Source organism: Rhinatrema bivittatum, chromosome 19 (genome assembly GCF_901001135.1).
Source record: "Rhinatrema bivittatum chromosome 19, aRhiBiv1.1, whole genome shotgun sequence".
Classification (NCBI taxonomy): domain Eukaryota; kingdom Metazoa; phylum Chordata; class Amphibia; order Gymnophiona; family Rhinatrematidae; genus Rhinatrema; species Rhinatrema bivittatum.
Window position 1 is genome coordinate 24,964,771 of NC_042633.1, and position 25,051 is coordinate 24,989,821.

Genomic DNA, 25,051 nt, shown 5'->3' on the forward strand with positions numbered 1-25,051 from the left:
TGATGGCTCGGCTGAACGACGGTATAGAAAATCTGATAAATAAATAAAACACACCTAAGCATCCTCTGTGCTTTGCTGAAATTCACCTACACCTCACCCACATCTGCCTCTAATCCGATTCTCAGGTCGGCTCGTGAAAATCATCAGTGTGTTTCATTCTGCACCGTCTCTCTCTCTGATAAAAGCTCACAGCCTGTATGATTCCCGATGCCACGACTGAGGTCAGCTTCGCTGGGCTGTGTTCTCATCGGCGTGGAGAGTTGCACTGCCTCCCCCCGCTCTTACCTGGCCGATTTTACTAAATGCTGGCACAAGCACCAAAGAGTTTTGACCCTTCCCCGTCCTGAGCTCCCCAAGTACCATTCGGCTCATACTGGGAGACTCCAGCTGTTGGACGTAAAGAGCATTGAGGAGCCCAGCGCTCCTTCCATCAAAGTCTGGGTCTGGATCCCGATGGCAGCAGCCTTCAAACCTCTGGCACTGGCTCCATTTGTCTGTCCCGAAGGTCTCTCTTGGAGTGAGAGGGGCCTTTATAACAGCTGGTAGGTGTAACCAAGGTTCCCCCTTCCCCCTCCAACAAGACAAAAAGACCCAAAGGAAATGGCTCCTCCTTTTATTCCAGTAATAAGTTTGTTGTGTTTTCTCATGGGAATGATAAGAGTTTATAAAATACACAAGTTTACCAAGCTCAAGGGATTCTGCACCGATGGATGCAACTCCAGACAGGAGGGGTGGGGGGGGTGCATGCAGACAGACACCAGACCACTACTCACTACCACAAGAGCAAAAGTAGCTGGGCACAATTAAATCACACTAATTACAAAAATAATCCTAAAATATACCATCCACAAGAGGGAACGGGCCAGGCTTAGAGGTGCAGATGTGGTTAATTCTCCTAACCCAGAAGCAGGGAGGATGGGCCTGGAGTTGGAGTACAGCTCACAGCTTGGGAAGGGGCTCCCGGTACGGCAGTGAGCTCAGGCGGGACTGGATACATCACCCCCCCAGCCCGAACAGCCTCAGGATGGGTTTGGGGGCTGGGGGAGAGAGAGACGCTCGCTCCCGGCTCTGCTTCCACAGGGGCAGGGTGAGGCGTGCAACGTGTGTGCAGCAGGGGAATGTTTCTAGGCCGTACCGTGCAGACACACGGGGAGATCAGGGATCCCACCCTAAGGCTGAATCATCTCCCTTCAGGAATGACACCCTGGCCAGAGGCCCATCCTCTGGACTCGCGAGCCCCTCGCTATGCTTAAGCGGATGTCCACTAACCGTGCTGCAGGGAGCAAAATTGAATTTTCCCACTGGCTTCCTTCTGGAAGTCGTCCTCTAGCTCTCTGCCTGGGCCGCTGCTCCACCCCATGCAATGGCTGCTGGGCTGGTCAGGATATCAGGTCACCTGCCTTTGGTGCTCGATCTGTTCAGTTTGCCAGGGCAAGCACTGGTACCATGACAGTGCCACACTGACGTGCTGGGTCCATGTCCCTCTCCTCTCAGCCCTGGCTCCTCCTCGCCCCCGACCCCAGCCAGGGGGGGGGGGGGGGGCCCATGTCCTCCTCTCCTTCTCATCCTTGGCCCTAGCAGAAGGCCACATCCTCCCTCCTCCTCCTCCTCCTCCTCTCAGCCCTGGTCCTAGTTCAGGGCTTCCGTCGCTTCCTTCCTTTTGTCTCATGAGTATGAGTGGGTACACGAAAAGGGACAAAACATCAGCACTACAATCTCAGTACAATAATATTATTAATAGGGCTTCCCTGACTGCATGGGACACGGCTACGCACACACACACGCACACACTGGCACAATGTGCACTGATGGACATTCACACTCCCATGCGCACTCTCACACGGCTCCGAAGCTCTCCTCGCAGATAGTGGTGTCCGATCGTTCAGAACTGCTGCGCTAAGAGCTGGCAGAGCTTCCTGGACACAGCCTCCTTGCTGGTACGAAGCGTCAGACGATACATCTGCAGACAGAAAGAGAGGGACCAGTCACTAGAGCCACCGGAAGAGGACTCACCCCCCCCTCCCCCCCACTAGCCTAGATGGCCGAGTACAGCCAGATCCAGCAACAGCTGGCCCTGCCGCAGGTCACAGGATGAAATAAATATTGGGTCGGAGACAGACATAAAAAGAAGGGGGGAAATGCTAGCAGAGCTCCACAATGTCCGAGCGGTCCAGAGCCAAGCTTGGTCTCCCCCATACCTGTGCTTGGTGGTTGGGCTCCAGGCGCAGCAGGCAGCCCACCTGCACCGACTTCGTCTGAATGATCCCTGCACCCACGTAGTTGTCGGGGTTTGGGTCCACGTTCTCCAACAGCGCCGAACCGAACCCGAGCAGCTAAAAGGCACAAAATTCAAGAGAGAGAGAGAGAGATCTTGACTGTGGGATTCCTCCCTTGGGGTCAGGCAGAGAGGGACGAGGCACAGAGACTCCCTCCCTCGAGATACAGAGAAGAGACTTTCCCCATTGGGGCCATTGCTCGGTCAGAGGTGCAGATGCTCTGCATCGAGCTCTCTCCCCTCCAGGAGGCGCTGTGGCACAAGCTCAGCACAGCCCTAGCAGTGAATGAAGAGGCTCGGGAAGCAAGTCGATGGGAAGTGTGTGGGGGTGACCTCCCTGCCCCTACCTTCGCTTTCGTCACCTCCGAGTCCATGGGGTGATTGGCTTTGAATATCTTCTGTGCTTCCTGCTGTGGGCTTTCAACGAGATAAAAGGAAGGATGCTATGAACACCTCAGCTGTGCCACTCCCCAAATACCTCATGTCCACCCCCAGCCCTGTCACTTCCCCTCCCCCCGTCTCATGTCCACCCCCAGCCCTGTCACTTCCCCTCCCCCCGTCTCATGTACACCCCCAGCCCTGTCACTTCCCCTCACCCCATCTCATATACTCCCTGCTATTTCCCAATACCTCACCTCATCTCCACCCCCATACTCACTGTCTCGTCCCTTCATCTCATCTCCACCCCCAGACCAGCCTGTATTCTTTTTTTTTTTTTGCTGCAGGGGTACAAATAGGCTGTGCTGCCTCCTTCTCCTCCCCTCTTTTTTGCGGCATGGGTACATCTACCCCCCGCCCCGCAGTACTACGTACAGGCTCAGCTGCTTCCAGCGCTGAAAAAAGTCCTGGGACGGCATTTCTGTGGCCTGGAAGAACTTGTTGATGGTGATGGGCAGCTTGAGGGTGATATTCTGCAACGTTCCTCCGTACCTGGAGAATGGAGAGCAGGCGGGCATGACACTGGAGTCAGGGAGCCAGGGACATGGTCCAAGCTGGCTGTCAGTCCCTTGGCAGGGCACAGGAGGACTCACCGAAATTTTATGTTGATAAGAGGAGCATCATCAAAGTCCTCCAAGCACTCAATGTTCAGCACCTGCTGGACCTGAGCCCCACCTTCCACCACAGGGTGCACCGGCTTCGTCTGCAGGTTCAGCTGTAAGCAACCATATTAAGGATGGACCTAACGTCTGCTGACGGGCAGGCAAGAGGGAGGGGGAGCGAGGAGCCAGGGAAGTTATGCTGTAAAAGGATATGGCTTTGAAGGTCTCCAGGATACGTGACTGTTGGGGTGAAACTCTGGAATTGCACTGATGTTTTATTCCCATAGAACAAGTACATTCGGCCTTTAAAGAGAGAAGAGATGACATAACACAGAGAACAGGCTTCAAAACATACCATTTAACTCCAACTTTAATCCCCAAACTCCACCCACTGTCTCTCATTCCCTGCTGAGGTCCCACCAAAGAACTCCAACCTTAATCCCTCCCAATGCCAACACCAACTCCCACCCCTTCTCATTCCCTGCTCAGGTCCTACCAAATAACTCCAACCTTAATCCATCCCAATGCCAACACCAACTCCCACCCCTTCTCATTCCCTGCTGAGGTCCCACCAAAGAACTCCAACCTTAATCCCTCCCAATGCCAACACCAACTCCCACCCCTTCTCATTCCCTGCTCAGGTCCTACCAAATAACTCCAACCTTAATCCATCCCAATGCCAACACCAACTCCCACCCCTTCTCATTCCCTGCTCAGGTCCCACCAAATAACTCCAACCTTAATCCATCCCAATGCCAACACCAACTCCCACCCCTTCTCATTCCCTGCTCAGGTCCCACCAAATAACTCCAACCTTAATCCATCCCAATGCCAACACCAACTCCCACCCCTTCTCATTCCCTACTCAGGTCCTACCAAATAACTCCAACCTTAATCCATCCCAATGCCAACACCAACTCCCACCCCTTCTCATTCCCTGCTCAGGTCCCACCAAATAACTCCAACCTTAATCCATCCCAATGCCAACACCAACTCCCACCCCTTCTCATTCCCTGCTCAGGTCCCACCAAATAACTCCAACCTTAATCCCTCCCAATGCCAACATCAACTCCCACCCCTTCTCATTCACTGATCAGGTCCTACCAAATAACTCCAACCTTAATCCCTCCCAATGCCAACCTCCAGCAACTGCCTCATACCCTGCCGAGGTCCTACCAAATAACTCCAACCTTAATTCCTCCCAGCATCAATACTAACCTCCAGCCAGTGTCTTATCCCTGAAGTCCTACAATCTCTCTCTATCCTTACTCCTTCCCAACACCAACCTCCAACTATTGTCATATACCCTACTGTGGTCCTGCCACCTAACTCTAACCTTAATCTCTTCCAACACCAACCTCTCGATATCGTTCCTCATACCCTAATGAGGTCCTACTTCTCTTTATCCTTCATGAACTAGAAATTTTCTACCCAAGCCAACCTTAATTCTGCAATTACATTGCATGTCATAACTTACTGAGGTTCTACCAGCCCCCACCTAGTGCAAAGACACCCCAAACCACCACGTTAACCATCGTCTGCAGGGTATAGGAAATCTTCCACAGGGCTAATATCTCCAAATGGTGTTTACTCTGTGCATACCAGGATAGGAATGGACGGCACTCCTAGATCAGGGAATGTTAGGTAGGATCTCTAGCTCTCTGATTTACTGCTCATGCAGAGTGCCAAAGAGCACCTCCTTCTGGAGATCAGAAGGTGTAGTCTGTACAGGGGACAGATCGTGGTGCTTGCAATTTCTTGTTAATCCCGCTGGAGATGCCCAAGTTACGTGTGACTATTTTTGGCATCTCTTAGTATCTGAGGATCTTCTCTCTCTCTCTCTCCACGTGATGTACAGAATAGTCCTTCTGTAATATTTATGGTCCCTGACAGTAATAATAAAGGAAACCAGTAACCCTAAGATGACTATCTCCCCGTGATGTCTGGGAGGGGGGAGATGCAAGGATTTGCACCTACCGAGGTTCTGCCTAAACTCGGACTTCACTCCGATCTGCAGCAGCTGGTTCTCAAACAAAACGCCGTTGTTCTTGCACACAAATCTGCAAGGAGAGCACAGAGAGAGAGAGGTGAGACGATGCCAGAGCACGTGCTGACCCCCTCCTGGGACACGAGGGCTGCCTCCCAGCAGAGAAGGAGAACCCTCCACCAGTCCCTTTCACTGCAAACGTATCGTCACACGCAACCTGGCGGGGCAGGGGAGGGAGGGCTCTTACTTGTTCAGCAGCTCATCGGCCTCAGCGATAGGTAAAACAGGATCCTCTGAAGCAGAAGCAGCAGCAGCAGCAGCAGAGCTGAGGCAGGGAGGTCAGCAGATGAAGAGGAAGCAGCAAAGAGAGGGGAGGATGAGGAAGGGAAGCAAGAGAGAAAGGTGAATCTCACACTCGGTTTCCATTAGGACTCACTGCCTCGCACAGGGCATGCAGCAGCGCTCGGAGGCCACACAGGATCCCAGGGGTCAGGGACATTTAGGTCAGGACACGAGAGAGAGAATTCTCTCTGCGTCCTTACCGTGCAGAGCCAGCAATATTACCCTCTGCCAAAAGCACACGAGGCATCATCCCCTCAAGACTGCTTGCTTCCCAAGCCCTTCTGTAGGCACATTTCTGGAGCACAGGCTGGGCTGACCAGGGTAACAGCATGCTAATGATACCACAAGGACGGGGGCCACCCCCTCTAGTGACAGGAGGAGGCGGCAGCAGAGAGGCTTCCCCAGAACACAGGCACGGGCAGGAGGCACTCGTGCGAGGAGCGTGCAAGGACAGATCTAACAGTGGAGAGGAGAGGAGAGGAGAGGGGCCCCTCCCTCCACCCACCCCGCCACTCCCTCCCACCCTCCCTCAAAATGCAGCCCAGAATCAGCCCTTACTCTGAAGGCAGGGCTGCATCCACCAACACGGACGCAGGACTCTCAGAAGACGGATCCAAGTCACTGCACACCATCCAATCACAGGCAGGCAGAGCAACACAAGACAAGAGAGAGGACAAGCAGCCACAATGAAAAGACAGAGGTGAAGAGACACAGGAGGAGATTCTCACGCTATTAGACAGTCACAGAGGGCCGGCTCCCGACATCCCGGGCGCAGGGCTCAGGGACCGTCCTCTCTCCTGTGTATCTGTGCGGCGCCGCATAAGCTACAGAAAGAAGCAGGAGGAGGAGTTGCACGGTGCTCTGTGATGTCCGTTCACTGCCTGCCCCATCACAGCAACAGATACAGGGAGAGAGATAAAATGGCCCGGCCAGGGACAGGATATTCATCATCTGAGCAGCAGAGGAAGGAGGGGGGGACAGAGGTCTTAGCCTAGGCTGACCTCTGTTTTCTCAGCAGCAGCAGGACAGAAAGGGAGGCGCAGAGAGGGGGGGGGGGTCCCCACCCCCAGAAAGAGCTCCCCATGCTCAGCAGTGGAAGGAGACAGGGAGAAGTAAAGGGAGGCAGAGCAGAAGGAATACGAACCTGAGGAAGTTGTCGTCTGCTTCAGAAGCTAACGCTGCAGACCCACTGGGGGTGTCGGAGAAAACGTCCACGAGCAAATTACCCGAACCGGGGGCTGCAGAGCCTAGAGCAGGGGCGGCCCGCAGGCCCAGCAGGTCGGCCGACGGGGACGGAGTTGACTGTGAGTGAGAGAACAGGGTCATCAGCACTGCAGTAAGCAGGGGCTCAGCACCCAGGCATACATCTCCCCCACAGCGGGACAAGATGAGAAGGCTTCCCAGGCCAGGCCCCACGCATACTGCTTCTCCCAAAACAAAGCTCAATCCAGGACAGGCACAAGCAGGACTGTGCCTCGCACGAAACTCCGTAAACTGGAACAAGCCTCCCCCAGGAAAGCCACAGGCAAGCAGAGCCGCCACTCTCCCAAAGAGACACGAACAGCAACTGACCAGTGGGGGGCAGGAAGGAAGGAAGGGGGACGCAGCGCTGGCAGAGAGACGGGCAAAGACTGGGGCCACAGACAGGGGAAGGACGGGGGACGCAGCGCTGGCAGAGAGACGGGCAAAGACTGGGGACACAGACAGGGATGGGGGGACAGGGGAAGGACGGGGGACGCAGCGCTGGCAGAGAGACGGGCAAAGACTGGGGCCACAGACAGGGGAAGGACGGGGGACGCAGCGCTGGCAGAGAGACGGGCAAAGACTGGGGCCACAGACAGGGGAAGGACGGGGGACGCAGCGCTGGCAGAGAGACGGGCAAAGACTGGGGCCACAGACAGGGGAAGGACGGGGGACGCAGCGCTGGCAGAGAGATGGGCAAAGACTGGGGCCACAGACAGGGGAAGGACGGGGGACGCAGCGCTGGCAGAGAGACGGGCAAAGACTGGGGCCACAGACAGGGAGGGGGGGACAGGGGAAGGACGGGGGACGCAGCGCTGGCAGAGAGACGGGCAAAGACTGGGGCCACAGACAGGGGAAGGACGGGGGACGCAGCGCTGGCAGAGAGACGGGCAAAGACTGGGGCCACAGACAGGGGAAGGACGGGGGACGCAGCGCTGGCAGAGAGACGGGCAAAGACTGGGGCCACAGACAGGGGGGGGGGGACAGGGGAAGGACGGGGGACGCAGCGCTGGCAGAGAGACGGGCAAAGACTGGGGCCACAGACAGGGAGGGGGGGACAGGGGAAGGACGGGGGACGCAGCGCTGGCAGAGAGACGGGCAAAGACTGGGGCCACAGACAGGGAGGGGGGGACAGGGGAAGGACGGGGGACGCAGCGCTGGCAGAGAGACGGGCAAAGACTGGGGCCACAGACAGGGGAAGGACGGGGGACGCAGCGCTGGCAGAGAGACGGGCAAAGACTGGGGACACAGACAGGGAGGGGGGGACAGGGGAAGGACGGAGGACGCAGCGCTGGCAGAGAGACGGGCAAAGACTGGGGCCACAGACAGGGGAAGGACGGGGGACGCAGCGCTGGCAGAGAGACGGGCAAAGACTGGGGACACAGACAGGGAGGGGGGGGACAGGGGAAGGACGGGGGACGCAGCGCTGGCAGAGAGACGGGCAAAGACTGGGGCCACAGACAGGGGAAGGACGGGGGACGCAGCGCTGGCAGAGAGACGGGCAAAGACTGGGGCCACAGACAGGGAGGGGAGACGCAGTGCTGGCAGAGACCCACAGGCAGGGACGAGGGCGAAGGACTGGGAGGAACCCAGTGACATACCGTGGTACTGGTGGTTGGTTCTACCCCTCCATTAAGCTCCGGGTTCTGCTCTTTCTTGCCCTCTTCCAACTCACTCACAGCTCCAGGCCCCTTTTTCTTCTTTAGCTTGGCAAGAATGGAGGACTCTCGTTCAGGGAAGGGTGGCATCTCCTCTAGCACCGTCGCCTGCGGGACACAGAAAGTGTGAGAGCGCTGTGGTGGAGCCCAGAGACCGTCCCACCAAGCACCCTCGCCTGCGGGACACAGAGCAGATGAAAGCTCCACTTCCCCATCCGTCACTGGCTCGCTCCCCCCACTCCACTTCCCCATCCGTCACTGGCTCACTCCCCCCACTCCACTTCCCCATCCGTCACTGGCTCATTCCCCCCACTCCACTTCCCCATCCGTCACTGGCTCGCTCCCCCCACTCCACCTCCCCATCCGTCACTGGCTCGCTCCCCCCCTGCCCCTCCTCCGCACTCACCAAGACGTCCGTGCTAGCAATGGAGCTGAGCTTCAGGTACTCCACAGCCCGCTGCTGCAGCTCCACATCCGAGTTCCGAATCTGGCTGTCGGAGCGCAGCACCTCCTGGATGGTGGGCTTGGTCTCAGGGAAGAGGTTGATAAACTTGATGTAGGTAGAGAGCAAGAGGGCCCGGGTGGACACACTGCACAGGTGGAACTTGGAGTGCAGCAGATTGAACTGCACCAGTGGGCTAGGAGAAACCCAAGGACAGACAGGGTTAGATTACAGGGCAGAGGAAACGGACAGCAGAGTTTGTGCGAGTGTTTGTGTGTGTGTGTGAGAGAGAGAGAGAGAGAGCTGTGTTGGAAGCATTCTAAGTACTGGAATAGCAAGGGCTGCAGCTGTACAGGAGGGAGGTTCACTGCACACATCAAGCCCTCGGCCTACCTGGATCTGGGGTCGCCTGCAATAAGGTTGCCAAACTCTCCCAGGATGTACCCACCGACCTTCACCATGTTCTCATGGCATGCTGGTGCTTGCAGAGCCTGCTCGGGGAAGGAGAGACATTGAAAGCCCAGGCGGGCACAGACAACGCGAGCTCTTCTGCTTCCCCCCCGTCCACAGCTGCAGACCGAATGTGCTCTACTGGGCACCATTAAAAGAGCGCTGGCCTGATGACTTGGTGCTCAAGGACAGCCCTGGCACGCAGGAGGTTGTCGATTCGATCCCCAAGTCGGCTGGGGGTGCCGTGGTGGCAGCGGTCATGGGGACAGAGGTGGGTGGGCGAGGACGTGGGATTTTAGCCTCGCCAATGCCCATGCTAACCGCAGGTTAAAGCACCCTAACCCCGATGGTTTCCCTCTTGGATGGTAATTCCATGGGCTCGCAATGCGCTCTGGGAAGGGGGTTTTACCTCAAACACCGTCTTGGCCGCGTAGCCCTGCACGTCGTCGCGGTTAATGACAATCTGGATGACGCGATACCAGACCTCCTCGCTGACGTAGTCGCCCGCAATGCGGATCAGGTTCAGGATGGTGTCCACGTACCAGCTGTAATCCACGGCATACTTCTCGGCAAGGATCGCCACTTTCAGCACCTGTACAGAGACCCCCCCCCCAGAGCTCAGCATGAGAGCCTCCCCAGCACAGGTCAACACTACAGGTCAGCCCGAGACCCTCAAGCAACCAACAGCCTTAGCCAGAGACGCGAAGGAACATGAAACCAGACTGCTCCTCTCACCCTCAGGGAGCGGAAGGAAGCTGCACAGAACAAAGCATCCAGTTCCCACCCCAGCTGACAGAATGCTTACAATCTCTTCCCGGATAGAGTAGTCGGCAGTTTCCAGGTAGCTCAGCATCTCGGACACAATCTGCTTTGCATTGGTGCGGTCGCACATTGCATAGAGGAGATCGGCTGCCCGCTGCCGCACGCTAACGTCTCGCTCCGTCTGCCAACGTGGGAGAAAGGCAGCAAATCAGCAAAGCGAGCCTGAGCTGCTGCCCGTCACGGAGCAGACCCTGCTCTCTTACGCACGCACGCGTGGCCAGAGGCCACCCCCAGGACAGGCCGGGCCTCCAGGGCACACACATCCAGATCCGTTCCCGACTCTCACCTTCAGAGCGTTGATGACGGTCTCGATGTGCGTCTTCACGGCCTCGTGGGAGAATTCGGAGCTGGCCAGGGTGCACATACTCTCCAGCGCCAGGTAACGCAGGTTGGTCTCACGGTGCTGCAAGAACTGTCCCAGCTGGTTGCAGGCTCGGACCAGCAAGTTGGGCTCACTGCAGAGGGAAGGAGGGTAAGTGAAGAGACACACAAGTCCAGCCCTGCCCCAGGGCCTGCTCCCTTTTGGCGACACTCACCTGTCGTAGTGGATGATCAGACTGATGGCCTCAAAGAGAATGGCATTTTTGGCATTCGAGTGCTGCACCTTCTTGGACTTTGGCGGCTCCTGCGCCTTGTTAAGTATCGTCTCCAGGCACTCCACCAGTCGCCCTTTCACGGCTGCGTCCTCTGGAAAGGACAACGGGGGGACGTGAGAAGCGACGTTAGTCTTACTGGGGTGGGGGGGGGGGGGGTCTCGGAGGATCGACAAGAAGGGGTTACCTGGAGGCGGGTAGCACTGCAGCAGGCGCAGCAGCTTCACCGAGAGCCAGGGAGCTGGGACAAAGTAATACGTGTAGTCCTGGAGGTCTGTGGAGGCCGAGGAGACGATCTGAAATGTAGCGAGGAGGGACACATGGGAGCCACAAGATGAATGCAGTCAAAAGACCCAGACCAAGGTGCTGCCAACATCAGACTGAACCCACCTCGCCTGCTTCCTTATGGCCCCCTCCCCTTACTGTGAAGACAGGCCTGCAGTCTCCCTCCTTGGAAAGTGTGGGTAGCCGGGACTTACCCTGCTGAGCCTGGACACCGCCAGCGAGACGCAGGTTTTGAAGTCGTCGGGGTTCTTCCTGCACAAGCAAGTGATGAGGCTGACTGCTGCTGTTACCACTCCCTGCGAGGAAGGAGAGAAGCAAGAGTCAGGGGGGAGAGCAGCGAGGCAGCGCCGGGCGCAGGGGACCTTCCCGCAGCACGTACCATATGCTGGTCATTGAGCAGGTGCACCACCCGGGACGTCCACTCGCCCATGGGCACCAGGTCCGGAGAGGTCTTGTACAGGCGCAGCAGACAGAGGGCAGCGCTCTGCTTCACGCTATCCATTGTATCGCTGCAGGAGAAACAAGAACGTCGGTGCCCAGGCAGAGGCCCCCCCACATCCACGGAGAGCCACAGCAAAGAGTGGCCCGCGGGCCCTCAGCCGGGAAACGCCACGGTACACCATATGCAAGAAGACAGCCCTGAGGCAGTGGCCAAGCAAGACTGACACCGAGCCAAGTGCAACTGTAAGAGGCTTAAACCCAGCCGTAGCCCCAACCCTCAACCCCCAACTCCATCCCAAAATACCACACAGGAATCTTTATACCAGACAAAATCCAAAAAGACAGCAATGGCTGCAACCGAACGAGAGACACTAACCCTGCCACCAGGATGCGAGGGATCTCAGACGCAAAGGCCTCGGCCATCTCCCTGCTGCCCACGTTGGCGATGCAGTGCAGAGAAAGGCACATGAACGTGGGGTTCCGGCTGGCCAGGTCGTTCTTGATGGCATTGTTGATGAGGCGGATTAGTTCGCTGTTGGAGTTGACCAGCACCGAGATGAAGAGATATCCCTGCAGCAGGAGAAACAGGGACAGCCCAGAGTAATGCGAGGGGGAGGGGGAGGGGGGGGGGTGGAAGTGCATACCCTGTACATGAGTCCCCCTGGGTTCATATTCTGCTGTGAGACCCCCCCCAGAGGTGCACACTGCACCCCTGTGTAGTCATCTAATAGCAAAAAAAAACCCTGCTGCGGGGCTGGCAGGGTCACTCCAATTCCAGACGCCAAGACTAAAGAAGACAAGTGGAGAGCTGAGATGGGGAGAAGGGAAGCACCTCCCACCCGCTGCCAGTTCTGTTACTCACAATCTGCTTCTCAGTGTATTTGTTAGAGCTCAACAGGTTGACAGCCTCCATGTGGCCAAAGTCGATGTCATGACCCAGTAGGAAAATGAAGAGCAGCTTGCAGACATACTTCTTCTTGCTGTAGCCATCCAAGGCCTTGTCCCCTGACAAGTCCAAACAAAGAGGTCAGGATCAATACCTTTTCTCAGCACCCCAGTCCTGGTCCTCAATGCCATCACTGGCACTCCCACCCATTGCCCTCAACAGCACCTTCACCCATCACTGGCACAAGCTCCATCGTTATCACCACCATCAGTGACACAATCACTCTCACCGGCACCATCGCTGGCCAGCCTAATATCACCACCCCCCCCTCCTTATCGGCACCAGCACTCCCACCATCCTTGGCACTGTCACTAGCACGCCTGCTATCACCATCCAAAACCTCATCGACTCTTTCACCACCACTGGCACGCCCAGCAAACACTATCCTCATCACCGTTCCCGCCAGCATCAATGCTACTCAATGGCAGTAGGGATTATTCCCTTGGATTTCCAGATATGCATCCATTCGGGGGAATAGAATGTTTTTAACGGTATTGGAGGACCACGTTTATGAAAGGATTGGAGACCTTTCGGCAAGATTTGCTTGGAAAAAGGTAATCAGTGGAGTGCCTCAGGGATCTGTACTTGGCCCGGTGCTTTTCAATGTATTTTTAAATGATCTGGAAAGGGGTATGACGAGTGAAGAAATCGAATTTGCAGATGATATAAAATTATTTACAGTAGTTTGTAGGAGGACCTTGCAAGACTGGCAGATGAAATTTAATGGTAATGCCTATAGGGAAAAATAACCCTTGCTGTAGTTACACGATGTTAGGTTCCATATTAGGAGCTACCACCCAGGAAAAAGATCTAGGCATCATAGTGGATAATACTTTAAAATCATCAGCTCAGTGTGCTGCAGCAGTCAAAAAAGCAAACAATGTTAGGAATTATTAAGAAGGGAATGGTTAAAACAGAAAATGTCTTAATGCCTCTTTATCGCTCCATGGTGAGACCGCACCTTGAATACTGTGTACAATTCTGGTCGCCGCATCTCAAAAAAGATATAGATGCACTAAAGAAAGTACAGAGAAGGGCGACCAAAATACTAAGGGGAATGGAACAGCTCCCCTATGGAGGAAAGGCTGAAGAGGTTAGGACTGTTCAGCTTGGAGAAGAGACGGCTGAGGGGGGATATGATAGAGGTGTTTAAAATCATGAGAGGTCTAGAACGGGTAGATGTGAATCGGTTATTTACTCTTTCAGATAATACAAGGACGAGGGGGCACTCCATGAAGTTAGCAAGTAGCACATTTAAAACCAATCAAAGAAAATTCTTTTTCACTCAATGCACAGTTGAGCTCTGGAATTTGTTGCCAGAGGATGTGGTTAGTGCAGTTAGTGTAGCTGGGTTTAAAAAAAGATTTGAATGAGTTCTTGGAGGAGAAGTCTATTAATGGCTATTAATCAAGTTTACTTAGGGAATAGGCACTGCTATTAATTGCATCAGTAGCATGGGATCTTCTTGGTGTTTGGGTACTTGCCAGGTTCTTGTGGCCTGGATTGGCCACTGTTGGAAACAGGATGCTGGGCTTGATGGACTCTTAGTCTGACCCAGTATGGCAATTTCTTATGTTCTTAACATTGCCATTCTGATCAACCCCATTATTATTACTGCCATTCCCAGCTGACCACGCTTATAGGAAAATTGGTTCTTGCCTGCTAATTTTCGGTCCTGAAGTACCACAGATCAGTTCAGCCAAGTGAGTTTACGCATTCCTACCAGCAGGTGGAGGCAGAGACCAGAAATTGAGGCACTGCTACATAACCTCATGTGCCACCTGCACTCCCTCAGTATTTCTCTGCTTCCAGTAGATGGTAGCGGTGTAAAACCTGCAGTTCTGACTGAAAGAGCTTGGGAGGTTGAGAAGTTTGGGATCAGCTCCCCGAGGTGTTAGGTCCCTTGGTGGGACCATCCCTCGGGTTGAGCCAGGCAACTGGGGGGGGGTTGGATACCCCTGGCTGTTGTGGCCCGCTGCCTCCGGGGACCTTGGATAGTCAGGGGACTGGCTCACTCTGGGTCTTCTGAAGTCCTCTCCTGTCTGCCGCTGTACCCCTTTTGTGTTCCTTGAATTAAGTTTCTTTTAATTAATTAAAAAAAGAAAAAAAAAAAAAAAGACAAATTTGTTGGGGGTTTTTTTCAGTTGAAGCTGAGGAGAGAGACAGGAGAATCTGCCTGAGGTTCGGTGCCGAGGCGGTGATCCGGCGGGAGCTGCCGGGCTCAGCAGGGGGGGTGAGGACAAGCAATGCCGGGTGTTGATTTGCTGAGGATGTATATAGAGGATAGGCCGTATGGATTCAGCGTTTTCACCCAGACATAGACTAGTTTGAAGGCCACAGGCCAACCTCTGAGTGAACTCCTATTTACTGAGGGACTGCAGGGGGCGCTCTCGGTTATGCAGCAGTGCCTCAGAGTTTTGTTCTCCGTTTCCATCTGCTGATAGGGATGCACAACCCCACTGGTCTGGACTGATCTGAGTATGTTCAGGAACACCGTTCTCATCGTTACTGCTTCCCCATCACCATCGTCACTTTTACTACTAAATGTAACAGCACGATCATTCTGAAGACAGTGCAACGACTATGTAGTTTATACCCTTCCTAACTGTCAAAGGGTTTTATGATCTAGTGCAGTAAGGGAGCCTTATTCAGCAGATCTACTTTGATTTAAAACATGAACTATTAAAGAAAGCTCAGGAGTTCACTTGCAGTGGCAAGCCCTACTGTGGTGCACAAGCTCCCACCTCTGATTTTTAACCTGGAATGCTTGGCTGAACAAGTGATGGCACCAGTCCCACAGCCTGCCCGGTAGTACGCATTATAGCCACGGTCTCCGAAAGGCTCCCTTGCACACAGCTTGGAAGACTCTCGGAAACGAGGAAGGACAGACTAAGGAACATCCATCACCTCCCACTCCCTCCACCGAGCTGCCGATCCTCTGCCGGTGACTCACAGGCTGCGAGGAGCTGTGGAGGCGAGTTACGTGATGCAAGTCAGCCCTAAGCTGGGAAGGGAGGCCCGCTTGCAAGGGAGCTCCTCGCAAACCCATTCAAACGATGCATGCAGAGAAGACAGAGAAAGTCAGAAAGAATTACCTTTGAACTTGGAGCGAATGTTGGCCAGCTCTTTGTTGATTCTTTTAATTTCAGCCTCTTTGCTTTTACCTGCACAAAACAAGACCCAGAGTCAAGAGGGCAAAAGCTTTGCTGTTCTCAGATTCCAGCCCTACCCACAACTTCCAACCCAAACACAAGCAGACGTGCAGCGACAATCAGAAAAAAAAAACTCTGGCATGAAGCGGAGGGGGAAACTTGTTCCTGAACTAACCCAACAGATCCATCGGCCCAGTGCAAAGCAACACAGGATAAATCTGAAGCGCCAATTACAAACCTGGTAAGCAGGCCAATAAACCGCTGTCACCCGTGGCCTGTGGACAGAGCTTTACTGCTGCTTGCTCAAGTGGATTCAGCCACCACATTTATTTAGAAAAGTGTCACAATAAGTAGAAAGCCGAGGAAGAAACGTCATACTGTCCCCCACCTGTAAACCAAAGACTGGGGAAAAGGAGTGCGATGCAAGCTCATTCAAAGGGAGAAATTGCAAGGGAAGCTGCCCTGCCACAGGGAAGGACAAACACTGGTACCCGGAATGAACCATGCAGACAGAGAGAAACAGGGAGCAATGGTAGGCCCTGCAAGCCACAGAAAGAGAGAAATCCAGCCAGCTGCAAAAGCCAGGACATGCTGCCAGCCGCTGAGACTGGCACACTGCCAGGCAAAGACACCAAGCCAAGCTGCCGGCCACTGAGAGGCACTACCCACCACCAAGTGAGAAATGCTCCCAGGCAGAGACACTGAAAAACACTGCCAGCTGCAAAAACCAAGCCATGCTGCCAGCCGCTGAGAGACACTGCCCACTGCCATGTCTAACAGGCACAGACGATGAATGACACTGCCAGCCGCTGAGAGACACTGCCCACTGCCATGTCTAACAGGCACAGACGATGAATGACACTGCCAGCCGCTGAGAGACACTGCCCACTGCCATGTCTAACAGGCACAGACGATGAATGACACTGCCAGCTGCTGAGAGACACTGCCCACTGCCATGACTGAGAGATGCTGACAGGCACAGACGATGAATGACACTGCCAGCCGCTGAGAGACACTGCCCACTGCCATGTCTAACAGGCACAGACGATGAATGACACTGCCAGCCGCTGAGAGACACTGCCCACTGCCATGACTGAGAGATGCTGACAGGCACAGACGATGAATGACACTGCCAGCCGCTGAGAGACACTGCCCACTGCCATGTCTAACAGGCACAGACGATGAATGACACTGCCAGCTGCAAAAACCGTGCCATGCTGCCAGCCACTGAGAGACACTGCCCATTGCCAAGACCAAGAGAGGCTACCAGGATTAGACATTGACAGACACCACCAGGCAAGGCATCAAGAGATGCCTGCCAGCTACTGAGAGACAATTCCCACCACCAAGAGACACTTTCCATCCCAAAGCTCCCTTACTGACAGATACTGCCAACCACTCAGAGACATTGCCAGGCAAGGACACCAAGACATACTGCCAGCCACAAAGAAACACTGCCTGCCACTGAGAGACACTGCCAGGTAGAGACACTGAGAGACAGTGCCAGGCACAGACACCAACACATGCTGCCAGTCACCAAAAGCACCCTGGCCTGCTACTGAGATGAGGAGACACTTCTAGGTAGAGACACCGAGATGCACTGCCAGCTGCAGAAACAATGAAACACTGCCAGGTATAGGTGCTGAGACATGCTGCTAGTCACTGAGAGACACTGCCAGCTGCAGAAACTGAGAGATGCAGGCAAAGACTCCAAGGCATGCAGCAAGCCTCAGAAATCAAAACATGCTGCCAGCCTCAGATACCAGCACCCGCTGCAGACACTAAGACACACTGCCAGTCACCGAAATACACTTCCAGCCACAAAAACACAAGATGCTGCAAGGCACAGACACTGAGCCACGCTGCAGCTGCAAAACCCAAAAGATGCTGTGGACACTGATAGATACTACCAGTCACAGAAACTGAGAGAGACTGCCAGCAGCAGAAATTGAGACATGCTGCAGACACAGAGATGCTACCTGAAGCAGAAAGGACGAGCCGCTGCCAGGCACAGACACTGCCAGGCTCTCTCTTGAGACCCACAGAAAGACACTGCAATGCTGTCAGCCACGGACATGGATTATGCTGTTTCTGTGACATGCTGCCAGGCACAGATATTGTGAGACACAATGCCATGCACAATCACTGAGAGACATGGCAGGCACAGACACTGAGTGACCATGATAGGCAGAGAAATTGAGACACACTGTTAGTTGCTGAGAGACACTTCCAGGGAAAGACACCGAGGTACACTGACAGCCACTCTGAGACATTGGGCACCACCGAGACACTGCCAGGCAAAGCCACCAAGACATGCTGCCAGACATTGAGAGACTCTGCCAGCTCCTGAGAAAAACTGTCCACCTCTGAGACTGAGAGACGCTGCCAAACAGACACCAAGAAGCGCTGCCAACCACAGAAACTAACTCTGGCACGCTGCCACTAAGAGATGCACACACATTGAAGTTAACATGCTGCCACTGAGAGACACAACCACTGTCACACAGTCACTGAGAGACACTCGCAGACACTGACACAGAAATACTGACACACTGTCACTGAGACACACACACGCTGACATTGATATATTGCCAATGAGAGAGACACATACACACTGACAAGCTGTCACTGAAAGAGACTCTCAGACACTGATATGCTGTCACTGAGACACCTACACACAGAAACACTGAGAGACAAACACACACACAGTCACTGAAAAAGACTAACACACACTGTCAGGGAAACACACACACCATATCACTAACACATAATCATTGATACTGACACACTATCACAGAGACATTCAGACACTAACATTGACACACTGTCACTGAGAGAGAGACACGCTGACACTGACATACTGCCGTTGAGAGACACACATATACACTGCAAGCTGTCACTGAGACACCTACACTCACAAATACTGACACAGAATCACTGAGAGACACACACACAGTCACTGAAAGACACTAACACACAGTAAGGGAAACACACACACCGTCACTAACACTGACACACTGTCACAGAGACATTCAGACACTAACATTGACACACTGTCACTGAGAGAGACACACGCTGACACTGACATACTGCCAATGAGAGACACACATATACACTGACAAGCTGTCACTGAAAGACACTGACAAGCTGTCACTGAGACACCTACACTCACAAATACTGACACAGAATCACTGAAAGACACTAACACACAGTAAGGGAAACACACACACCGTCAGTAACACACAATCACTGACACGTTGTCACAGAGACATTCAGACACTAACATTGACACACTGTCACTGAGAGACACACACTGACATGCTGTCCCAGACGCACACACACACTGACACGGTATCACTGAGAGACACATGCACTGAAAATGACATGCTATCACTGAGAGACACACACACTGACACTAATATGCTGTTACTGAGAGACAGAATGTCACTAAGACACACACACACACTGAGAGGCACTGTCACTCTATGACGCGGTCACTGAAGGACAGTCTTGACACTGTCTCAGAGACACACTATCACTGACACAGTCACTGAGAGATAGTCACACTCTGTCACTCTCTCATATGTTCTCTGAGAGACACTCTCACAGTGACACTGACACGGTCACTGAGAGATGCACTGATGCTCTCTGACACTGTCACTGAGAGACACACTGACACTCTCACATGTTCTCTGAGAGACATGGACACCAAGAAATGCACTGACGCACTCTGACATGCTCTCATGTTCTCTGAGAGACACGGTCACTGAGAGATGCACTGATGCTCTCTGACTGACACTCTCACATGTTTTCTGAAAGACACACTCATTCTGACACGGTCACTGAGAGATGCACTGATGCACTCTGACACTCTCACACATGTTCTCTGAGAGACACGGTCACTGAGAGATGCACTGATGCTCTCTGACACACTCACATGTTCTCTGAGACACACTCTCATTCTGACACGGTCACTGAGATGCAGACGCTGACACTCTCACATGTTCTCTGAGAGACATGGTCACTGAAAGATGCACTGACGCTCTCTGACACTTTCACATGTTTTCTGAGACACACTCACTCTGACACGGTCACTGAGATATGCACTGATGCTCTCTGACACACTCATTCTGACATGGTCACTGACATGCACTGACGCTGACACTCACATGTTCTCTGAGACACACTCACTGACACGGTCACTGAGAGATGCACTGACGCTCTCTGACACTGACACTCTCACACATGTTCTCTGAGAGACACGGTCACTGAGAGATGCACTCTGACACTGGCACTCTCACACATGTTCTCTGAGAGACACGGTCAGAGAGATGCACTGACGCTCTCTGACACTGACACTCTCACACATGTTCTCTGAGAGACACGGTCAGAGAGATGCACTGATGCTCTCTGACACACTCACATGTTCTCTGAGACACACTCACTCTGACACGGTCACTGAGATGCACTGACGCTGACACTCTCACATGTTCTCTGAGACACGCTCACTCTGACACGGTCACTGAAAGATGCACTGACGCTCTCTGACACTCTCATGTTTTCTGAGACACACTCACTCTGACACGGTCACTGAGAGATGCACTGACGCTCTCTGACACTCTCATGTTTTCTGAGACACACTCACTCTGACACGGTCACTGAGAGATGCACTGACGCTCTCTGACTCTGACACTCTCACCCGGACACGGTCACTGAGAGACACTCTGCCAGTGACACTCTCTCACTCGGACACTGTGAAACTGTCACGGGGAGACTCCGCGGCCCGGAAGTCCGAGTCACTTCTCGCTTTCGCACGCGCGCGCTGTTTGCCAGGCCCGGAGAGCCTGCGGCGTTGAGTCCGGTCCCCGCCCCTGCCTCCCCCCACCTCCCCACTCACAGTTGCGGATGTCAGAGATGAAGACGGCCAGCCCCCGCATCCCGTCGCCCTTGGACACGGCCGGCATGGCAGCGGCGGCGGCGGGGCCGGAGCCGGAGCGAGAGCAGCCGCCACCTCGGGCAGGGCAGGGAGCGGCGCTGACGTCACGCCGCCCGACGCGCACCGCCTCCGCCCCGCTCTGATTGGGCGCGAGTGCACGCTCCGCCCCACCCCCCCCTTCCCGCAGTCCCGCCTTACACCCCGATCGGATTCCCTGCGGCCGATTGGTGCCTTCCCTCCACGCTCCAAGCGTACGGCTGTGACGTCAGTGCGCAGAGGGAATCCCGAGTGTGAGGTCACGCCTCATAAATACCTTCCTCTGACAAGTGTGTTAGAAAGACAGCGAGGGAATTCCATTTATTAAATGTGCTGCAAACAAACTCAAGGCGGTTTATAATATTCAACTAAACAATAAAACCTTTTATAGCATCACATGCAATGCTACTCCTTATACCCATACCCCACCCTCGTACCTCCCCTTCTATAATGATATTCCCGATCACCATCCCTCCTCTTTTATAGTACCCCCACCACCACCATCCCTCCCGTTCTATAATATCCCTACCTTCATACCTCCCCTGTAATAATACCCCCAATCACCATCTCCCCATTCTATAATATCCACACCCTCATTCCTCCCCTTCTGTAATAATACCCTCAATCATCATCCCTCTCCTTCTATAATATCCCCACCCTGAAACCTCCCCTTCTGTAATAACCTGTAATAAAAAAAAATAATAAAAAAAATTTATTATTCTGTAAAAAAAAAAAAAATAATAATAATAATAAAAAAAATTTATTATTCTGTAATAAAAAAAAAAAAAAAATCCCACTAACTTCACACGCAGTCACAGCAACATTTTATTATACTTCACAACAATATCTTATCTAATCATTTTGCTACACATCTACATTTTATAATATTATACATATTTATTAATTGATACAGCTGGTTAAAATGCTTATAGTCGTTCTACAATTCTTCCCCTTTCATATCCAAGTTATTTTTCCATGTTTTTTGTAACTTTCTCACATCCAAAATATTGTTATAATATTTGTTAAGTTTCATACTATATTTGTTCTTGTATTGGGAAATGTTCTTTACTTTGTTACTCTCTGCCTTTACTCACATTGTTAATTGTAAACCGGGTTGATGTGATTCCTATCATGAAACTCGGTATAATAAAAATAACAAATAAATAATAAATAAATAAATAACCTCTACGCTTCTATAATACCCCATCACCATCCCTTCTCTTCTATAATATTCCTACCCTCATACCTCCACTTCTATAATACCGAAAACCCCACCCTCATATCTCCGCTTCTATAATAATACTCCCGATCACCATCCCTCCGATTCTATAATATTCCTACCCTCATACCTCCACTTCTGTAATAGCCCTTTCTTTATTGAAAGGAGGAATGGTGATCTGGGATATTATAGAAGGGCAGATACAAGGGTGGGGGACAATATTATAGAAGGGGAGAGATGGTAATCGGAGTAAAGAAATGGAGGTATTTATTTATTTGTTTATTTATTTAAAAACTTTTCTATACCGTCGTTTAGCAATGCACCATCACAACGGTTTACAAATAGGCACCTAGAAATGAGTTTGGTTTAAAATTTGTCTAAAAAAGTGCCAATAAATTTTTCGGCTTCATGTTTCAATAATATAAGTTATATGGTAAGTGGGTTGGATTTTTTTCCATTTATATGATTAATAAAATAACCATACACATTATACTTTATATTGTAATTCTCTTATATTAACATTTACTTATGAGGATGAGGGATGGTGAACTCCTAAATACCCCATTGAAATACCGCAAATCACCATCTCGCACCTTCAATAACCCTAACCTCAAACCTCCACTTCTATAATACCCCATCTTATCTTTGCTTCTGTATTACTCCAGTTGTCATACCTCCCCTTCTATGATACACCCACCCTCAAACCCTCCACTTTTATAATACCTGCAACATTCATACTTCTCCTTCTATAATACCCCTGAACACCATCCCTCCCCCTCCACTTTTTTACCTTTCCTACTTCTCCTTCTAAACTACCAATCACATCCCTCTTCTATACCTATTAGAAAATAAGTGTGAAAGCTTGCTGGGCAGACTGGATGGGCCAATTGGTCTTCTTCTGCCGTCATTTCTATGTTTCTATTGTGATAGATTAGGGCAAACAAAGATATTGCAGGCAGAAAAGGACCAAATGGTCCATCGAGTCTGCCCAGAAAGCTTATGGTAATATCTGCCGTGCCATACAGGTTACCCCATGCTTATCTGTTTCCCAGACCACCAAAGTCAGGGCCCTTGTTGGTTGCTGTTTGAGTCCAATTCCCCCTTGCCATTGAAGCAGAGAGCAATGTGGGAGTTGTATCAAAAGTATCAGGCTTATTGGTTAAGGGTAGTAACCGCCTTATCAGCGAGTTACCCCCATACTTACTTGTTTTCCCAGACTGTACAATTCAATGTCCTTGTTGGTTGCTGTTTGAATCTAATTCCCGTATTCCTCTTTTCTCCCTTACGTTAAAGCAGAGAGCAATAATGGAGTTGCATTAACAGCATCAAGGCTTATTGGTTAAGGGGAGTAATCCCCATGCATCTGCTAAGGGTAGTGACCGCCACACCAGCAAGTTACCCCCATGCACTCTTTTCCTCATTTCCATCCTCTAAGCCTTTAGGGATCCACAGTGTTTAGACCAGAAAAATCACTAGTTGATGTAACCTATATTGGCACAGGATTAATTCCCAATATTTGAAGTTGTATAGTAAAATGAAAATATTCTTTTTATTATCATGTAATTAAAATTACTATCCGAATCCAATAAATTATCTTCAAAACTGGCTCACTGCCCCAAAGTTTATAATCTAACCAAATTCGTACAACTACTTGGGGAAACTGCAAACTAGCAGATTATGTCTTAACTATCACTAAAGTCAACTACTTTTTAAGAAAAAAAGACATCAACCAACCAGGAGTGGTATCAGAAATTTGTGTAGTGCTTCCAATCTCATGGGCTCTTGCCCTTACAGGGCTGCAGCCCCTCTCCTGTATAAGCACTGTTGGATCACGTCACTTACCAACTCTCTGGTGGCTTGTCTATTATAAAATTTTTATGTTTTTTTTAATTTCTTTAAAGTGCAAAAAAACGCATCCCTTAAATTACCCGTATTTTTGTTAAAAATTCACACTTCACCCTTCTATGAATCACAAATTGTACTTATCTCTTCAACTGCGAATTAATCGCATGAATAGTGGCTGATTCGCCTGCATGAATCGCCCGACATTGACAATGTTTCGGCGCGCTCCCCGCGCCTGCTTCAGGGGCAGGCGCGGGGAGCGCGGGGAGGCCTGCTTCAGGGGCACTACACAAATTTCTGATACCACTCCTGGTTGGTTGATGTCTTTTTTTCTTAAAAAGTAGTTGACTTTAGTGATAGTTAAGACATAATCTGCTAGTTTGCAGTTTCCCCAAGTAGTTGTACGAATTTGGTTAGATTATAAACTTTGGGGCAGTGAGCCAGTTTTGAAGATAATTTATTGGATTCGGGTAGAATATAACTTTATTGGCCAAAATCAAAAATGACTATGCAATGGGATGATACGTTCAGCTTTTCACAGTCACATCTATTGGAGGTTTTATCAGTTCCAGCTGTGTTTTTGCCAGGTAATCAAGGAGAGAGTTGGGAAAATTTGGTCCGCCTAAATAAAAGGTTAGTTAGAACCAACTTACATTATGGAACCCTAATTGAATATTGCAGGGTCCAACGGATCCCAAGAGGTTTGAGGATAATGAAAGAACCCAAGTTGTATGTGGAACATGAGGATTTTCTGGTTAAATGGAACCAGATCCTCAATAAATGTTCCTTAGATTTGATGCTGCTAGTTATCGAAAGAGCTAAAACATTAGCAGAAACTTTGCAAAAAGAGCATGAACAACTTGTTGAGAAAATCAAAATTCAAAATTTGGAAACTTTTGACAGTAAATGGAAAGAGTTCCAAGATACTATCAATGAATTTACAGAAGAATTAAAACAATTTAAGACGAATAAATTTACCCGGGATGAACAAGACTATAAGAAAGGGTCCATATATTATTGGATGAATCCACAATTAAAAAGAACATATGTTCAAAAAAGAACTTTTGAATCTAGTTCAGAAGATTCCTCAGGTGATGAGATTTCTCGTGGACAAAGTGTCTTAGGAGAGAGTGGCCAGACAACTACTCCTTTTACAGACCCGAAACAAGATCGCAAGGTCAGATTTCATCCACATACTCAGGACCCACCGATAGGCCAAAGACAACAGAAAAGGTGGACACGGTCGCAGGGGAAAGGGAGATCAGTGACTCCACAGTGATTAATCTTTCTTCACGCTCTCTTACTCATAATCAAGTCCACTTGTTGGAGAAAGGCTTAACTTA

The 25,051-nt window shown here is 51.5% G+C and overlaps 1 protein-coding gene across 2 annotated transcripts; it reads right to left on the bottom strand.

Annotated features, from left to right (window-relative positions):
- Positions 1 to 597: 597 nt before the first annotated feature.
- Positions 598 to 20,729, bottom strand: AP2A1 (adaptor related protein complex 2 subunit alpha 1). 2 transcript variants are annotated; one of them, XM_029584905.1, is made up of 23 exons: positions 20,573 to 20,729; positions 15,619 to 15,687; positions 12,440 to 12,582; positions 11,954 to 12,147; positions 11,516 to 11,645; positions 11,331 to 11,432; positions 11,039 to 11,147; positions 10,795 to 10,945; positions 10,545 to 10,713; positions 10,242 to 10,379; positions 9,846 to 10,028; positions 9,380 to 9,477; positions 8,951 to 9,182; positions 8,488 to 8,652; positions 6,789 to 6,946; positions 5,550 to 5,627; positions 5,293 to 5,375; positions 3,529 to 3,618; positions 3,307 to 3,430; positions 3,089 to 3,205; positions 2,623 to 2,692; positions 2,199 to 2,333; positions 598 to 1,960 (listed from the first exon to the last, which is right to left on the bottom strand). In XM_029584905.1, exons 1-23 carry the CDS (start codon positions 20,637 to 20,639, stop codon positions 1,883 to 1,885), a joined length of 2,883 nt encoding a protein of 960 aa, XP_029440765.1. In that variant the 5' UTR covers positions 20,640 to 20,729; the 3' UTR covers positions 598 to 1,882. The 2 variants fall into 2 exon arrangements, with proteins under 2 accessions (XP_029440765.1, XP_029440766.1); XM_029584906.1 differs by lacking the exon at positions 5,550 to 5,627 and having other exon boundaries at positions 20,573 to 20,728.
- Positions 20,730 to 25,051: the final 4,322 nt, after the last annotated feature.

Excerpts from the sequence above, each read along its gene's own strand:
- AP2A1 (XM_029584905.1), bottom strand. The coding sequence starts at position 20,639 with ATGCCGGCCGTGTCCAAGGGCGACGGGATGCGGGGGCTGGCCGTCTTC. Across the intron at positions 10,946-11,038 it reads GCAGTGCTACCCGCCTCCAG|AGGACGCAGCCGTGAAAGGG; the intron begins GTAACCCCTTCT and ends TGTCCTTTCCAG. Across the intron at positions 2,693-3,088 it reads CGCTGGAAGCAGCTGAGCCT|CCCACAGCAGGAAGCACAGA; the intron begins GTACGTAGTACT and ends TCTCGTTGAAAG.